We start from the raw sequence: 17,654 nt of genomic DNA, 5'->3' as shown, positions 1-17,654 counted from the left end.
CTCTTAACCGTTTGGAAAATATTGACCGATATTTTGAGTTGAGGAGTTGTTTTAAGCATTTAATATGTACCTGAATTTTGAGCCTTCATTAACGCTGGAAGTAAAGGTCAGAAAAAATTATTTTCCAACCTAAGATGAGTCCGATTCCCGAAAATGAACTCCATTATTAAATTAGTTTATGAAATACAACGAATAGAATTTAGTCTTTTTAAAACTGAAATTCGCTTATGGTCATCATGATGTTAAACTCGTATGCATGCATCTAAAAAGGATCAGGGTTAATGTTCATAACACGTTTGCATTTTGGGACGGTAACGGTTTGCTGAACCAAAGTTTTATACAAACTCCCGTATTTGACATAAATCTTGAGGAGTGGTAAATAGTTGGCATTCTTGTTCTGAGTTTTTTTTCTTTTGCGGATCTTTGCATTGTGCAAAAGGCGTTCTTTTTGTGTGTTTTTTTTTCAAACCCTGCACTGGCGGATCTAATGCTCGATGCAATGTCCAATACCTACGTGCAGTGCAACGGCGCATCCAGCGGGGGGGGGGAAGGTAACTTGTGGTTTGTTCTTATTTGCTGGTGCATTTTATCCTTTATTCTTGTGTACTGTTTTGTTAATACACACAGGCTCTGTATGTGTGACAGGTTATGTGAATGACCTCAATGTAGTCATGAATTCTCGTTGAAAGTCCGGCAAATTTCTTGTAGGCTGACGATATTTCCAGTTATCTAGTGTATTTTCCGGAGGTTTTCTTGTAAGATTAAGTCATGCTGAAAAGGCTATTTTAAGAAACTTGCGTAATAAGAAAGAAATTTCTAGAAGAATTGTAGACCATAAAATACGGGCTCTGGCTGACAGGAAAGACACAGAGAGAGAGACATGCACACACCTCGAGAGGTTTTAGGCAATTCTACTGTACGCGAGCTGGAGAAGTCTTTGACTTGTTGACTTCTGCACCATTTTAACCTCTGATGGCGAGTCGTCTGTGAAGCGATACTTGTAAGAAAAGTTCGTCCAGACCAAGTGAAGTACAGAGCTGAATTATGTTCCGGGAGAGAGAGTTTGTGAACTGAATCCAGTTCCAGTTTGTGGGAGCGTCAAGTCCCGTATTTGCGACGGTCAGCACGCCCTCGCTGTTTCGTCTCGAGCCCAGTCATTCTTTATTGGACTTGGTCTTCGCCCCCGTTGCAGCTCTTTTTTGCACCGTGAAGGACTCAAATGTTTTTTGCCATCTGTGGAGTCCAGCATTCTTCACTGTAAGAACACCTTAAAATAAGATATTCCTTGTCATTGTAAACTAGTTCCAATCAGCATATTCTTTGTTGTTCTTATTTTTTACATGCTAAGTGTGACATTCTCATTAAATCATAACTGTTTATAATTTTGTTCCTTAATCAATGTGATCTTGTTTGATTTCTTTGTTGCATCGGAGAAAATTCAAGTTTTGGAATAATTATTATTTTTGAATAGTTTGGAGTTTTTCGGATCGTAACAGTATTATTTCTTTTCAAGTAAAAGACTTCAGTAAATGCAAATACGAATCCGGAAGCACGTTGTGAGAAACAGATGGCATTAAATGAAATCCTTTGAGCCTTTTGCTAGTTGATTATAATGATCATTTTCGCCTGGTCTTCCGAAGAATTCGAAGTACACAAGAACTATTTGAATTTGAATCATCTTATTTAACGAATAATTACTCAAAAACGAAATCAAATGCCACTTTTTGATTTTCGAATGTGGATATGATGGAACATTGCGTTAAAAAGGAATTTAAGTAACCCAGGCGTTGAAATGAATGATTTTCAAAAGTGAAATTGGCTTAGAAAAACTATTATAAATGAAGCCTGACGGCGTCTTGCGTGAATAGTTCTCTCGGTAAATTACACATTAAAAACGTGAAGACAACAACCGACTCGATGCTTACAAAAGTGCCTGGAACCTATCTAATTTTACCAAGGAAGTTGTGTGTATTTTTAACAGGTGAGCAATTACAGCTGAGTGTAAGTCTTGTTGATCACAGTATCTTTCGAAACTACTGTAATTTCTAAGAAGAGTGGGAATCAGTAGGAAAGCGTCTATAGTGTTAATAGTCTCCCCTCTAGTCACCTCTCCTAACTCAGTAGAGGAGACTATTTGCGCCAAACATCGCCCAGATGATTAACACCATAGCCTCATTCTAGTTATTTCTGTGCATGTCTCGTTTTTTCACTTGCCTGCTGACTGACGCTTATTTGTTTAACACCCCACCGCTCATCGGGCACGAGAGTCGGTGATGTGACTGTGAGTGACAGCGCGCAGGAGCCAATCAGACACCAGGCCAAGTTCACCAGTCACTGCTCAGGGAATGGCTGGCCAGTTTAAAGGCACGAGCGGTTGCTCCGCTCATCAGAACGACCACTGCTCATCCTTAGCTGCGGAAGAAGACGGCATTGTGAGAGAACAGATTGCAAACACGTTAAAGATTACCAAGTAAGTTTTAAAAAGCATATCTTAATTTAAGAACAGAACCGGTTCTTTCAATGTATGCAGCGTGGAAATGTGAAGGCGCCCAATTCGAATAATTTGATTCTGTTGCAGACGTTTTTCAAGCATAATTTCCCAGACTTCTCGAGACAAGTGTTACAATCAACGTTCAATTTAGATTCTGTCGAATACTGCTAAAAATACTGAAAAACGCGTGCATTTGTAGACTTGGTATAATATTCCGGTGAGGTTGCCTAATATTGTAGCCGATAATGATTTTTGATTGCAGAAATCATAGATGCCAGTTTGTAGGCTGACCTAAAGGTTTCTGAGGTTCTTTGCAATTTGTTTTTGTTCACACGCTTTGGACATTATCAAGACGGAGGAACTGGTGTAATGCAATAACACCTGTATCATTATTGTTATTTCTTTCGAATTCCAACCAAAACCGAGCATTTTGCGAAACTTACCGGGAAAAAAACTGCGAAGACTTAATCAGTTTTTGTCTCTTTAAATGAGGGATTATTGTGCTAGCATTTCGGCTGAATTTCCTGCAACGTTTACTTTCACTGATATTAAGGCACAGGAGGGTGTCTCTCAAAACTGTTTGGATTTCTCCAGCCGAAAATATTTCGCCCAGGAAGTCACTTCTTGCAGCTGTTGATAGATTTTTTCAGTCAACATTAATTATCCCACATAGCAGACAGAAAGATACTTCAAATTCATGTAAGAATGTCTTTGGGCCTGTATGGAATTCGATTTCAGATTTGCTTTGCATTGTATTGTTTGTTAGCTATTTCATTAAATTTAAGTCGATCTTTACTGCAGACAGTTTGCTTCGTTTCGTCTCGGTCAAACAGTGTGCTATCGACAAAACAAATCCATGAATAGCTGCGACAATTTAAGATATTCCTAATGTACGCAGTACGTGCCATTCGCGCGCCAGTCTCCATGTCAGGAGATTGGTTACAACTGCTCGCGATAGGAACATACCGTGACATGACCAGAGGGTATTTAAAAAAAGATGAAGTAACATTGTTGTACAAAATCGATGAAACTTGTCTAATTTTTTTTAAAACTCTGATTCAACTTGGTTATGAATGGGGTAACTGTGTGCTTGGTGACTCAGGAGAATGGACGCCGATAATGCTCCAGCCTTCGACTCAGGTGCGTCCATTCTCGTGAGTCGGTCTGAAACGCTTAAGACCAACCAAGCAAATATTATGACTTCATTAATGCAGATTAATGAGTTACAAAGGCAAATGCCGACCCAAGTTTTAACTCCAGAAGAAAACTGGAGGACAGTGACAGCATCTCGCGGTTCGATGAGAAATGTTTCCACATTTCGTTTATACACAATGAAAAAACGCATCGTTCCCTACATGAAAGTCCAACTGCACAGTTTTCACATTTCTGTGAAAGCCAAAGTTCAGAAAACAGCAACCGACCATACATAATTTTCCAAAACTCTTTCTTCTACTGAATAAGGGTAAACAATATCGATCATAAGTCAAAAAGACCGCACCCTGCGCACCCATCCGTGTCAGTTTGGTTTCAGCTTTCCTTTAAAATGAATAACCACATCTCTCACGTTCATTGACAAATGGCGACATTGCTCTAGCAATTTCACGCTGCATGCGACACAACTGACGCAAAGTAAGCCGAATTAAAATGATAAAATCGTTAATTTCATGCAGCCAATACAAAATCTGACAATTATTGACATCAAATTCTCCATTTCGGCTCAATCAAATGCTTGTTATTTACCCTCCTTAAAATATGCACACGCGGGACGCGTTTTGGACGCGATATCCTATCCAGTCTTTATAATGGAGATCAATGAGTGTAACCCTATGCACGCACATAATTTTTTCCAGGACTTGTGACTTACGCCTTCTATTGGCCTTAGTAATCACCAGCCGTTTTCAGAAACAGTCAGGCACGACGGCACGATACGACCAACGACGACACGACGCGACAGCACGATACAACGGTGCGACGACACGACGCGACGGCAAGACATCAGGACGCGACATCACGACGGCACGACGCAACGGCGAGACGGCACGACACAATGTAATATACACAGCATAAAAGTCGTGAGAAAAGAGGCGACACCACGACGCGACGGAGCTGTCCAACTGTCGCGTTGCAGCGTTAGGGTGACGGAACGACGCGACGCAATTTTGGCGGCTATAGAACACCATACCGTCGGGCGTTGTAACGCCTCACGAGGCGACTGCTGCCGCGACTACGCTTGCGCTAGCGCGCTGCATGCAACCAAGCAGTAACTTCCACTAACCATACAGCGATGCATCTATGCATCTGCCCTCTGTATACTGTGCAGAGCGTCATCTATAATCTTAGCCTGCGCCTGTGCCTAGCGCCCTCTGTTGCGTCACTGTTTGATGTCATCGAAATTTCATCGTCTCCTCGGGACAAGATGAATTTGTATCTATCTACATGCATGCCTTCGTGCACCACGTTTGTCCTTTTTTACCCACATTACTTTTTGTGGTTTAAATTATAATGAGCGGTATTCATATGTGTGTATTGTGAGAAGAGTTTGTGCATCATCTATTTATTACAACAATCAATTTTCCATATTAAAACGTTTATTGATTTCCGTGATGTTATTTTCAGCCTACTCTGAACTAGAGGCACTGAGATTTCTTTGGGTCTTTGACATAAGGAGTGAGACACCACCAAGGTAAATGTGTTCATTTCCTCGGTTATTATTGGCTGAACTAATGCATGCAAAGTCTCTTTCTTCAGCCACGATAATTGTCACCCCTTAATGAAGGCACCAATGATTAATAACGTCTGAGCCGTGGGCGTGTGGGAAGATTTCTTGTTGGTCGTGTTTTGAAGGAGTTTATGTTAACATTATGATGGACCCCTTCACCGTGGGTGTAGCCAGGTTTTGTTCCGGGGAACTGACCAAGGAGTTATCAGCAGCAAATCAGTACTGGTGGAACATGATCAGCGGAGAGGTGTTTCAAAAAAATCTCTCTATCTTTTGAGAATTTTATAGGGGGAGGCTTCCGACCCCATTCCGTTCAATTTGTTTAAAGGGTATCGTTTAACTTTGAAAAGAAACTTTTCACGGTCACAAGATGTTGGGATTTTTTTCTGACCAAACCTTCTTTTCCTTTTATTTGTCCCTGGAGGGGCAGCAGTTCAGTTTTAGGGAATGCATCTCGATAAAAGGAGAATTTTTTTGGTTTGAAGTATGGGGCAATAGATCTCTGACGACATAAACTCCAAACCGTCGGTAATACTCGGGCAAATCTTTTTTTTTTGGCATTTGAAATCAAGTGGTTGCGATCTAATGCGTGATTTCAACACCACAGTCCTGCACTGTGCAAAGAAGGGTTGATTATTGGACAGATTAGTTCATACGGAGCTAAGAAGATCAACTTTGCACTGCAGAGTTCTTGGAGGCGGAATCCGGCTATGAGATGATCGAAAGAGTGTTTGACTCTTAGGTTGAGTTTGGGCGGCCTGCTCTTGACACGGGTTTCTTGTTCTCGCGCTCGAACGGCGGGAACACCATAGACAACGGGAAGTTTTGCAAAATTAACATTAATTATTTTTCCGTAGCAGAGAAATGAATGTTCCTGTTTATACAGAAAAGAATTCCGTCCATCCAAACATTAACTCTCGAATAACGCACCCTACATGGACGCCGCCATGTTGCATGTTGCTTGTCACTCTCTACCAGCGATAACCGGTTGTTCGTTCCCGGCGTTCGAGCGGCCGCCCCACGAACAACAAATCGAGCTGTTCTTGAACAAACGAGAACATGCTGCCCGAACTCAGCCTACGGGTCAGTCATTTTCAGCGCTATTCCAGAATTTATGGTATAAAATCACAACCCCAGCCGATGGAACTCGAACCCTTGACCAGCGCACAGCGGTTTGCGCACCGTCAGTTTTAGGGACATTTGAGAAACAGAGGCATTTGTTACAAATACGGGATGAGCAAGAGCAAACCCCAACCCCGGATGAAACCAGCAAAGTTGACACATTTATACTGTTGAGCAATGCCACATACCTAGAAGGACCCTTGCGGAAGCCTTAGAGCATCCGGCGGCCAGTCTGGAAGAATGGTGGAGGGAGATGGGCAAGGCCCTCCCCGGACTACCCCTACCGTAACGACGAGTTCCACTTTTAGTGTCGCTATGATTTCTAACAGTGCCTAAAGAGAAGGATTGAGGACATCCATTTTTATCTTTTTTGATAAACCTATTTCCAATTTCGTTATGACATTTAAACCAGCAAAAGGCTACTGCATACTGACCTTGTGTCCACCACAGTATCCATGCCGTAGCACTGTGTGGACTTAGCTTGTATCAAACAGGGAGTAAAGATGAACATTTGAAACCGAACTGGCAGTTAAAAATTAAAAAAAAAAGCGGGACACCGTTTTCGTGACACCATCTGGTCTGCCGCTATGTGGCGCCTATTTCTGGTATTGTGCCCCTTTAACTATAAATTAATTCTATACACAGGCTTAAACATGAATTCGATGTAGGGGCGTCAAGAATGACAGCGTCCTCTCGTGTTCATGTTCGCGATGTAGCAAGTGATGTTATGGCCATCCTACTCGCTCAAAGCAATAATGGGGTAACATCTTACCCCTGAAAGAGTTGAGACTGGATTCCAGGTCCCCCCTTTAATATTTTCTCAATATCAGCGCAGTGCATTCTTCTTTCGAGCAGAGCCTTTTGGGTTTTTTAATAACTCTTTGCAGCTATTGTGACACCAACAGATTGAGATTCGAAAATTGAACAAATCATTCTCAAGCGGTCAGCCAAAAATGTATCCAGGTCCACTGCCGAGGTCAATGCAGGCGGGTTGGCACACGGGTGGCCTTGAAAGTCAAATGACTTTAACAACAAAAACCATTGTGATATTATAACAAGAAGTTTCTATACATATACACTAAGTTTCAAAGGAATCGGGCATAGGACAGCCAAGTTTGTGTGGGGGGGTGGAATCATGTACATGCATACTGATTTATAAATTTTCAAAACTTTGGATACTTCTTTTGATGTCCAATGAATTGGCTTTTTTCGTAATGCTTCCTCTTTCCCCACTCTTTGTTTGATGTATGTTTTTACAGATGCATACCCGCTTTGCAACAATCTTTTCGACTGCCATCCTTCTGGTTAACTCTATACCTCAAGCTGCCTTTAGCTGGCAGGCTGCCATAGACGATGAAGGTTCTGGGTCCCAGGCGTGTCCAGTGTGCTGCCAGCAGGGACCTGCTGGAGCACCCGGCATGCCTGGCCTGCCGGGTATGTATGGCCCCGCTGGGCCAAAGGGCGACGTGGGTGAGCCAGGTCAGAAGGGTGAGACTGGTCCAATTGGCGTCGTTGGTGAGCCGGGACCTCCTGGGGTCTCTGGGCCCCCGGGAGCTAAAGGGGACAATGGAATCGGTTCACCCGGCAAGAAAGGTTCGAGAGGGCCAGGTGGTGCAGTCGGCTCACCCGGGACAAGTGGTGTCAAAGGTCAAAAGGGTGAACCCGGGGAGACTGTAGATAACTCCGCTCACCGAATAGCATTCACTGTGACGCGGACGAGCTACTCAGACGTCTCTACAGATGAGGATACCCCTTTGCCTTTCCAGCGGTTTGAGACGCTTCTGCCGGGTACCAGCTTCAATCTGGAAAATGGTACATTTACGTGTGATGTGCCGGGCACCTACGTTTTCATGTTCTCTGTGCTGAAATATTCTTCCACTGATTTCTTAAGGGTTCACCTAAAGAAAAACGATAAGAAAATTGTCGGCGCCTTCGCTCCTGATGTAAATGATAATGTGCAGACGTCTTCGGGCGCTGTGCTGGCTCTGAGTCAAGGGGATACGGTGCATTTGTCCATTTTCGGTAGGGCGCAGAGTTCCTCGGTGTGGCGCTGGTGCTCATTCAGTGGTTTTCTCCTTTACGCCGATTAACAAGCAGCAAGAAATCACAATCTTCGTACCTAAAGTTTGCAAATGTCATGTTTTAAGTCTTTTAAGAAATACTTTCATGACGTATATGACGTCATGATTGCATAAATTTCGTCGTTAAAATCTACTCTAACTAAAAGAAGTAGTTCTCATTATGCCTCATGTGATATAGATTTGGTCATGCAATTATATTTTATCTTTGAATGCGTCTAAATTCGCAGACAACCTCCCCAGCCCCCACCCCCCCCATGCTTGATCTGCTCTGCTGAACATTATAGTACTTCTCTTAATTTTGGAGGGGAGCTACGTTAGAAGTTCTGCATATAAAAGATGCTTTGCAAGGGAGTGACCAAAGTGGAGAGAGGTAAAACTTTGTGGATCCTTTAACTGAGCTGATTAGCCATCCAAAATTCTATCTTTAAGTCTGTGAATAATCTACGTTGACTTTGGATGGAATGGAAAATAATTGTAGGAGATGGCAGAGCGCGATACCTGGCCTTTAAGTTTAGACCAACACTGCTCGTACCCTAGACCTGAAATCAAGTCGGTCATTGGCTGAGTGTAGTCCACATTCCATACGTACGCGGTGCGGTTCGGCGACCAGTTTAATAACAGGGTCAGTGCAACCTCGCTCCCCCTTCAACCGAGCAATTTTGCATTGGTTTGCTTTAAGTTTTGGATAAAGTTTCGTTCAATTTGTGGGGTAAAGTTTCGTTCAGTTTGTTTTGGTTTGGTTATATTTCGTTCGGTAGTTTAGTTTTGTTTTATTTTGTTTTAGTATTTTGAGCAGTCCACTCGGGGCTTTATTTTTTCACATATTGTACTTTCTACCAATCGCATTTTTCTTTCCTTAGAATTATTGTATTCCTCGAGATTTTCCATTCATTGTTTTTGAAACAGTTTGGATTTTTGTTCAAAAATAGTTTTGGGTGCAAAAGGTCTTATGTTCTCTGTCACTCAAAATAAATACTTCCTTTGTTGAAAAGTAAATGGTTGCTTTTTCTGATTCATTTTTCCGTTGTCCCAGTTTTTCTCTGAAAATCAATCTCAACCTACTCATAGAGCCAGGATTTTTCTTAAGTTAACCATTTTCGCCGCTACATTTACCTCTATCGAATGTCTCAAAAGTTGTGTTCAATCTCATATGCCGCAGCCTTGTGTTGGCCCAAGAGTGCCAAATTCTGTTCAACAGAGGGCACTGTTGATTTTTCAAAATAAGTCGGGTGAGGTGAAGACGGTGAATCCGTCTTGAGCGGAAGCACCCCCTCATCGGTTAAAAAGAGAAATCGGTAGGATGATCATACTACAGACACCAGTAATAATTCCCTTATATTTTAAAATTCTTTTAAAAATGCAACTCTGATGGAGATGTTCAAGCTGCACAGAGAAATTTCTTTGCAACAAAATATACTTCAGTAGAGGGCGCTGTTTGAGGCAAAGCTGTGAGAACGCGAGATGGGAGTATTTTAGAGGGCGCTATTTGTGTGCGACGTACAAATTGAAATGTGAGCACGAGATCGAGAAGGGAAGGAATTCCCTGAAAAAAGGTGCTGTTTCGAGAAGGTGAGTTCAGCCATGGTTCAGCGGAACCTTTTCAAATTATGTCTATTGTTTATGGTTCATGCTGAGTGTAGCTAATTCAATCGTATCAAATGCAAAACGAGTCTATTCTGGTCAGATCATATCTAATGGTCTAGTACTAGTAGTAACTACTAAGTGGAGCGTTTGTTATGATTTGTGACGGGATCGTCATACTAACGCTCCACGACATTACATAGATAGTTCGCCCAAAATACCTCTATCGCCACCTCCTGGCATCCGTAAATGCCAACGTCAAATGGTTCTGCTTCAATAATATTTCTGACTTCAAAATCTTCCAAATCCGACCGTTTTGCTTGACACATGCACCGCACTTAACCTTTTTGCTGCCTCCTCGCACCCAAATAGGGGCGTGTAGTTTTCCTGGCCAATAAGTTAACTCTATAAGCGAAGATGGTCCCCCAAAGACGTGCGCATGAGCATGCTTTACGTGGTGTGGACACAAGTCTTGTAGATTGTGACCTTTGTGGTCCTTACCAACGACTGTTTCATGGTGCCAAATGCATTGCATGTGCAGGCCTTGCTCTGTGGGCGAAACATGGTCCTCCCAGAAACTCGCATGAGTGGCCTCTATGTGGTCTGGGTACAAGACTTGTTGATCGTGACAGTTAGGAGTGCTACCAATGACTGTTTCTTGGTCAGTACGTCTTGTGTCCGACTACATTTGGGCCTCTCCTTTGATTTGGTTAGAGGACCATGTGCACCCATATACCAAATGAAGGGAAAGTATTAAGTGTCTTGAAATCTGGAATAGTTTTCCTGTTTCTGCAGCCTCCGAAAAATTGTTCATTTGATTTGGTGGCATCTTCAAAGGCCAAGGTGTCACTTTTCTTTGCTTGTAAATAGGGTACAAATGTCCTGCGCAATCTTAAAACTGTTGCAAATTTATTGTTCTCCACCCTGAGTTGATTTACTTTCTAATGAGATCCGTTTACAGGATAATTAACGCAGGAGAGAGGCAATAAATGTGCACAAGAGTCAAGATTGTGCTTAACAGAAATGTAAATATCTATGGAAAGGTGTTTTTGTAAACATGTTTTGGATTCCACACTGAGAAATGGATTACCTCTTCAAATTTGGAAGTAACTTGAATAGGTTGCCCTTCAAGTAATCTTTTCAGGTTTTGGAAGTCCAGATTACTCAAGAATATTAGAAGAATTAACAACTGATGGTTATTTGGATCTCCCACTTGTCAGTAGAGAATATATATGTATTTAGGTCATTCGATAAATTTGGGGACAAACTTTTCGTGTCCCTGTCACATCTGACATATGATTTTGTAAGTTCAGAACACCTTTTCTAATTTCCAAGGTTGATGAATTAATGCAAATTACTTGTACCTGCCAAACAAATAGAAATAGTTAAAATCAATTTCAGCAATATTTACATATCAAATACACACAAAAACATCACACTTTTGGACCCCAAATTTATAGAATGACCCAATTAGGAACTTAACTGTACCCACATGTATCAAAGCAAGGACTCAGGGTTGTGATGGTTTTGTATCCAAAGTTGGCCCCAACACACTCAGTGTTATTGATAGAGTTTCATGATGTCATAAACCTAATTATCATTTTGACTCACCTATCAGCCTACCAACCAGCCAGTCATCATGCGAATCAATCAGCCTACCAACCAGCCAGTCATCTTGTCAACCAATCAGCCTACCAACCAGCCAGTCATCTTGTGCACCAATCAGCCTACCAACCAGCCAGTCACCTTGTACACCAATCAGCCTACCAACCAGCCAGTCATCTTGTCAACCAATCAGCCTACCAACCAGCCAGTCGTCTTGTGCACCAATCACCCTTCCAGCCAGCCAGTCATCTTGTCAACCAATCAGCCTGCCAACCAGCCAGTCATCATGTGAACCAAACAGCCTACCAACCAGCCACTCATCTTGTGCAAGAATCAGCCTACCAACCAGCCAGTCATCTTGTGGACCAGTCATGCTAGAGATCCAGCAAGTAGCCAGGGCATCATTGCTACTGTAAGTTTGTACCAGTCATGCACTAGATAAGCTCGGCTAAGTATCATTTACCATAACCTCAACTGCCCTTTTTTGCATGGCTTTGGGAGCTTTTCCAGCCGCCCTCGTAATTAGCAAATTGCCAACAATTTAAATGTTGTTAATATCATCGACAAGCTGTCTCTCTGAGCATAAAGTGAAAAAGTAAGAGCTCATCTAAATTTGCATATTGAAGGTCAAGGTTTATCCTTGTACACTGTTAATCCACTAGAATTTACATATTCAAATTTGGAATGTTGCTGTTATATTTGATGCTAATCTGCATCCAGCCACTAATAGATAACCAAGTTAATTACTTTTCATTTTCTGTTTGTCAGGTTGACCATGGTCCTAGAAACATGGGCCAGTAATCCTCACCTTGCCAGATGCACCTCGTTTTGGTACATTGTAAGTTCTTTCATAAAACCTCTCTCAAGACCAATTATATATCCTTGTTTGGAACTTCGCCTTCAAAATGTAACATTGTTCATGGAGGAAATTCCTCAAGGCATGGTAAAAAAGTCGTCTATTGCAGAAAATCAGTGTCAGGCATAACACAGAAGTAAAGGAATTGTGGCACAGGCCTTTTCATGAAGTACCGTGCTTTCTGTTTCCTGCTGAAAAAAAAGATACATGCTCTGACATGTTCTGTTTCAACTGAGGAAGTCACTGCCAACATAATAAACACCAGTTTCGATAAAATGTGCCCAAGTATCAAACTTTGTGTTCCCCCCGTTCATATGAAGACCAGCAGGCAAACTTCTCTTGTGTCTTCTCCAACACTAGCTTCTACTCAGGCCCTGCATGCGTCAGCAAGTGTTTTTATGGGGAAGGCTACCGTATGTACAGGTGTACACAGTGTCCTGAGATTTAATGTTTTCATGACTTTTCGGATGGCAAAGCCTCTCTGCACTTTTCAATCTTGTACGTATCTGTTTGTGCCATGCCCCTTCCGAGTCCTGGAGAAGTGTGCCCAGGAACACAGTGGAATCTTTGGTAGATATGCGTCTCAGTGTCCCACACAGCTTCATGCTCAAGTTTTAGGGCATTTTGGAATTTTTTTAATCCTAATAGAAATGTTCACATTCATGAGTAAAAGTCTGATGTTATCCCAGGAAGAAACTTTCATGTCACAGCTATTTCAGCACGACTATTTTTTAGAAATTTGGATCATTTTGCTGTCTTTTAAATGACGGGTGATTTGTTGCCGTTTCAGTTCATGAATGAGGGTAACCAAGTGTCCTCCAAAATGTTTTCTCTGAGCAAATTTGGGGTCGCCATTTTGAGCAGAAAACAGTTCATAACAAGCAGCGTCTTCCTGGAATTAAATTGTAGCAACAATTCCTTACGTTTTTTCAGGAAAAATTGTAAATTTGCACATATCAGTACAGTTTATCAAAAAGAGATAAGTTCTTTTCATAGATTTCAGAGGAGCAGAAGGTTGGAGAAAAATTCTTGCTTGGACCTTTTAATCGCATTTAGAATTAGTGTGTTGGGGCACATTGACCTAAACCCTTTGGTATTTTGGTTTCATTCCAGTCAAAAACTTTTGTTTTGCTCATTGTTAGCAGTAGCTAGAACATTCTTGCACTGGTTACTGTGACGGACAGGAGAATCCTCTGTTGCCATGGAGATGTCTCTGCCTCTCAAGGATTTCAGGTGAGTTCTCAGTCTTCGTCAAAGAAGTGAGAGACCACTTCAATAGATCCCTGTACTGATGACACCACACTTTGTTTACCTGTGTGCTTTTCTACTGTGCTCAGTGGACCGTAGGCGCCCACTGGCTCCATGGTAAAAGTGTACATAACAGAGTTGGATGGCTTCATTACATAGGCCTGTTGTGAAGGTCAGTTAAGAACATCATTGTTTATCTTCAGACTTTACATGAAAGTACGTCTGCTGCTCAGATAGTTTCAAAAAATGTAGCATGCAAATTTTTCTTTTCCATGTATTTATATATCTGTTCATCAGTGCATTTAAAAGGATAAATTGCTGTGCAGTTTAACAGAGGTGGGAGGATAATATTTCTGGGAAAACCTACAGGCAGGGACTGAAAATCCAATCCAGATGTTGACTGATGTGGGATTCGAACCCGGGTTGCAGAGGTGGAAGGCAAGGAAAGAGCCATTACACCAACCTGACATCTTCAATCAGGCCAAATAGTATTTTGACCCTACATCCTTGGCAAAAGAGGGGCATTTCTTTTCTAGTTCGCCTGTGGTCTCCGTGCCCAAATATGCAGGAAAATAGGTCAGGCTGGTCATGAAACATAGTTCAGTGTATCCAGTTAAGGGTGTTATTTCTTGGCCTGATTAATTGACGACCTTTGAACAAAATAACAATCCTGGCATTTATGGTGCACATACAATGTATGCATTTGGCCATATCTAATGTTCCTAGTTCTACAAGAGTTTGTATACAGCTGTTAACAATACTAGAATATGTGCAAAACTTTTCAGGATTTTAACCAATAAAATATCAAGGTTTTTAGAAATGGAATGAATGCATTTTTCTCTTTTACAGGAAGCTACAAATGCTACAGTTGTTTCCAACACAAGGCTCAAGTTTCATCGACAATTGAAAGTCACAAGACAAGGTAAATAATTCACTCAAAATCTTCAAGGTCTGTCATTGTATGGAGCCATGGTATTTAATATTTCCAGCACTACAACGTTTTAAGGGTGATATGATTGGTTGCTTCTCAGGATGAGTCACATTTTCTTCCGACTAGCATTTTTGGTTTTAAAACATTTTGCGCACTAAAATGTAGAATGCTAGGTTTGAAATCGATGAAAACAATATTTGGTAATGAAACCAATTCCTTTCCCAGGTGCAGCGCAAATTGTTATTGCAGATACATCTGTCCTTGGTTGACCACTGAAAATTTACAAGACTTTATTAAAGAGGGTTATGGAACATCGGCTTTCCAATTCTCAACTTCACAATAAATGCCCCTTAAATTTTCCCACGTCTGCTTTTGATACAGCTCTCATGAATTCCACTCTGTTACAACCAAGGAGGATGATTCAATGAAAAACGAGGAATATGCATTCATGAACAATTTGGAATAAAAGTTTAAAATAAGACATTCTTGAGACCAGAATTTGGAGATGAGTTTTAGACCTCCTTGGGAAAAAATAGAATGGTTGACACAGCATGATTGCTTAGGGCAATCCAAAACCTTTGGCCAATAGAGCTCCTTAAGCACGAGCAAACCTTGCTTGATAAATCAGGTAACCAGCCAAAACTCTGTGTGATGTACATCGTTTTGGAATGGTATTTAGCTGTCTTTTGGTTAGCATGACAATCAAAGAGTTTGTGCTGGTAACTTTTGTTTTTTAAGCAAGGTATTTTCGTACTTTGAGGAGATTTTGTGCTTGAGCAGCTCTATGAAAACGGCCCTTTCTTGTTACTGATGTAGTCAGTGTAGCAAGTTAAATTTTACCAGCAAAGCTTGTGGTTTGGTCATGCACGCAAGTTAAGCAGTGATGAGTAGAGTTAATGTATTTAGTTTCACCGTGAAACGGTTTTAGATGTTATTACTCTGCACAATGACAATGGAGTCTTCTGGGCAATGCTTCCATTAGAATTCATATCCAACAAGGCAAAATAATTGGAGTCTACATGTATTTCCAAAAAAAATCACTGGAAAAGGTAACTTATTATTCGCGTTTTCAAATTTATGAGAGTTTTCTTTAGACTTTTAACTCAAAACAGCAGAGTTCACTTCAGTGTCTTCGGACTAAGTTCTTAAACTTTTTTTGTTCTTTTCCTCTATCAGGTACAAATTTCAGCTGGTCCGTGACCGTCGATCCATGCCTGCAATGCCGAGGTCCCACGACATATTAAACACGAGATGTCCCGAGCTGTTGTAGATGTGGGTTGGTCCCTCTCATTGAAGACAGGAGTAGCTTTGAGATAACTCCGATATCCAGCGGAGATAGGGAAGAACTCAGCCTTAACTGGAACTAGTTATGAAGGAAAAGAGAAAAGCCATTATGAACTTCACATTGCAGGCATGCAACTTGGACTTAGACAAAATTAAGGAAATTCCGATTTTTTAAGACTTTACTTTTAATGTTTTTCAGTTTTGAAGCCAAAAACAAGGGAGTCAGCTGATCTGAGTAAAATTTGTCCGACTAATGACTTATATTTCATAAAATTTTTCCAATGCTAAATTTATATGCATTTTGCTGCTCTCTTGAGCTTCCTGGAATCTTGTAGAAGATGTTCTTAAAATGCTTGAAAAGCCTGAGGTAAAAATGTAACTCATAGAAGCAATCTTTTCTACTAGAGAGATTTTACCGCCGAGTTTGATCAATAAATAAAACAGGGAAAGTGGAAGTGCTTGATCTTCATTGTCTCTTCAATTTGTTGTCTGCTGTTGCTTATAAGTATAATTTGCAGATCATTACCGAACAGAAACTATTGTTTTTGCCTTTCTTTGAAGTGGGATATTCATAAGTAGGATATGGTAGCAGAGACCTGCAAACACTTGGGCAAATCCTTATTAATATAGAGTAGCAAAGGACCGACAATCGACCAGCAGCTGAGAAAAAGATACGAATAAAACCTGAAGATCAAGCAATGTGGCTTGTACCACACTAAAGTGAACAATGCAGGGACATGAAGGAATATGTTGCGTCTTGGTGCCACATCTAAATGGAAGTGAATTATGACAAATTTGCACCTTTCAAATATGGTGTCAAATTAGAAAAAGTAGACTCTACATATAGACTATAAAACCAAGGAATTTGCATCACGATTAGAACATGAACTTTCAGAGCAAAAAATCTTAAATGCGTTCGTTTACCTTCTCATGTAGTTTTTGTTAAACTGGACGACCACGTAGAACTTGGGAAGAAATACTCGTCAGGAAAAGGCGGGATTCAAAGCTGAAGTCAAAGGTAATAGTACGTTCGAATACAGACATTTGGGGAAGCTGGGGCGTCGAACAGTGAAGGCTGGGGAGACACTGCACCGCTGAAGACCAGGCTTCAAATGACAAAAAACCACAACTGATATCATGGGTACGGCGGGCGATGACCCAACCAGCCCATGTGACGGGCAGGGAACCAATTAAAAGACACGAGGAAGGTGTGGTGTGGGCGGACAGGGAACCTTCCGTGAGCAGTGCAGAAATGTTCAAGGGAATACGAGGCGTTTATACCCTCGGCCCTCATTGCTCACACATAAGTTGAAGGGTACTTCGGCTGAAAAAGAGACCAATTCTTTTGTTGGATTCCTTTGTTCGGTCTTTCCGTAACAATAAAAACATTCGAGGCTTACGGAGGATTAGACGCCGCTATCTTTCGTTACGCTTGAGTGAACAACAATGGGGAGAATTGAAGCAGAAAATAACGAAAAACTCGCCTTTAAAATCACTTTAAACGACAAAATGATGTTTTTTGCAGAGGAAATTGCATAACAAATCTACCTGTAGTTTCAAAATTCCAAAAATTCGCCCAGATAAAAAGTTGGCTTTTCAGGACTGACGGGTTCCACGCTAAAACTTTCTCGGTCCCGCCGTTGGTGGCGCTTTAACACTGAAAGTCTACTGTGCAGTTTGTATATGGATAGACCAGCAGAATGCGCGTTATGCATGCCTAGGGGTGCACCCGCCCT

At 41.4% G+C, this 17,654-nt stretch overlaps 2 protein-coding genes and 1 long non-coding RNA gene across 3 annotated transcripts in view; all 3 read left to right on the top strand.

Annotated features, from left to right (window-relative positions):
* The window catches only part of LOC110989874 (uncharacterized), a 34,181-nt gene extending 24,772 nt beyond the window's left edge, over window positions 1–9,409 (top strand). Inside the window, exon 3 of the mRNA XM_087137383.1 lies at window positions 7,592–9,409. Coding sequence (XP_086993509.1) covers window positions 7,592–8,422 — 831 coding nt within the window. The 3' untranslated portion in view covers window positions 8,423–9,409. The remainder of the gene's footprint in view (window positions 1–7,591) is intronic.
* LOC147799236 (uncharacterized) lies at window positions 562–5,167 on the top strand. Its single transcript, XR_015425481.1, has 2 exons — window positions 562–2,470; window positions 5,108–5,167. It is a non-coding gene; the product is annotated as an uncharacterized LOC147799236 (long non-coding RNA).
* On the top strand, window positions 8,895–16,373 carry LOC110989889 (uncharacterized). The gene is made up of 7 exons (XM_087136818.1): window positions 8,895–8,962; window positions 9,836–9,982; window positions 11,613–12,011; window positions 12,368–12,437; window positions 13,598–13,688; window positions 14,553–14,625; window positions 15,811–16,373. The coding sequence occupies exons 1-5, from the start codon at window positions 8,895–8,897 to the stop codon at window positions 13,601–13,603; spliced, it is 690 nt and encodes a 229-aa protein (XP_086992944.1). The 3' UTR covers window positions 13,604–13,688; window positions 14,553–14,625; window positions 15,811–16,373.
* The last annotated feature ends 1,281 nt before the right edge of the window (window positions 16,374–17,654 follow it).

The sequence above is a fragment of the Acanthaster planci genome, linkage group LG05 (assembly GCF_054643075.1).
Source record: "Acanthaster planci isolate LZ-2023a linkage group LG05, COTS_SCS, whole genome shotgun sequence".
Lineage (NCBI taxonomy): Eukaryota > Metazoa > Echinodermata > Asteroidea > Valvatida > Acanthasteridae > Acanthaster > Acanthaster planci.
Note: the sequence above shows the minus strand (reverse complement) of the source record. Positions and strands in the feature narration are given on the sequence as shown.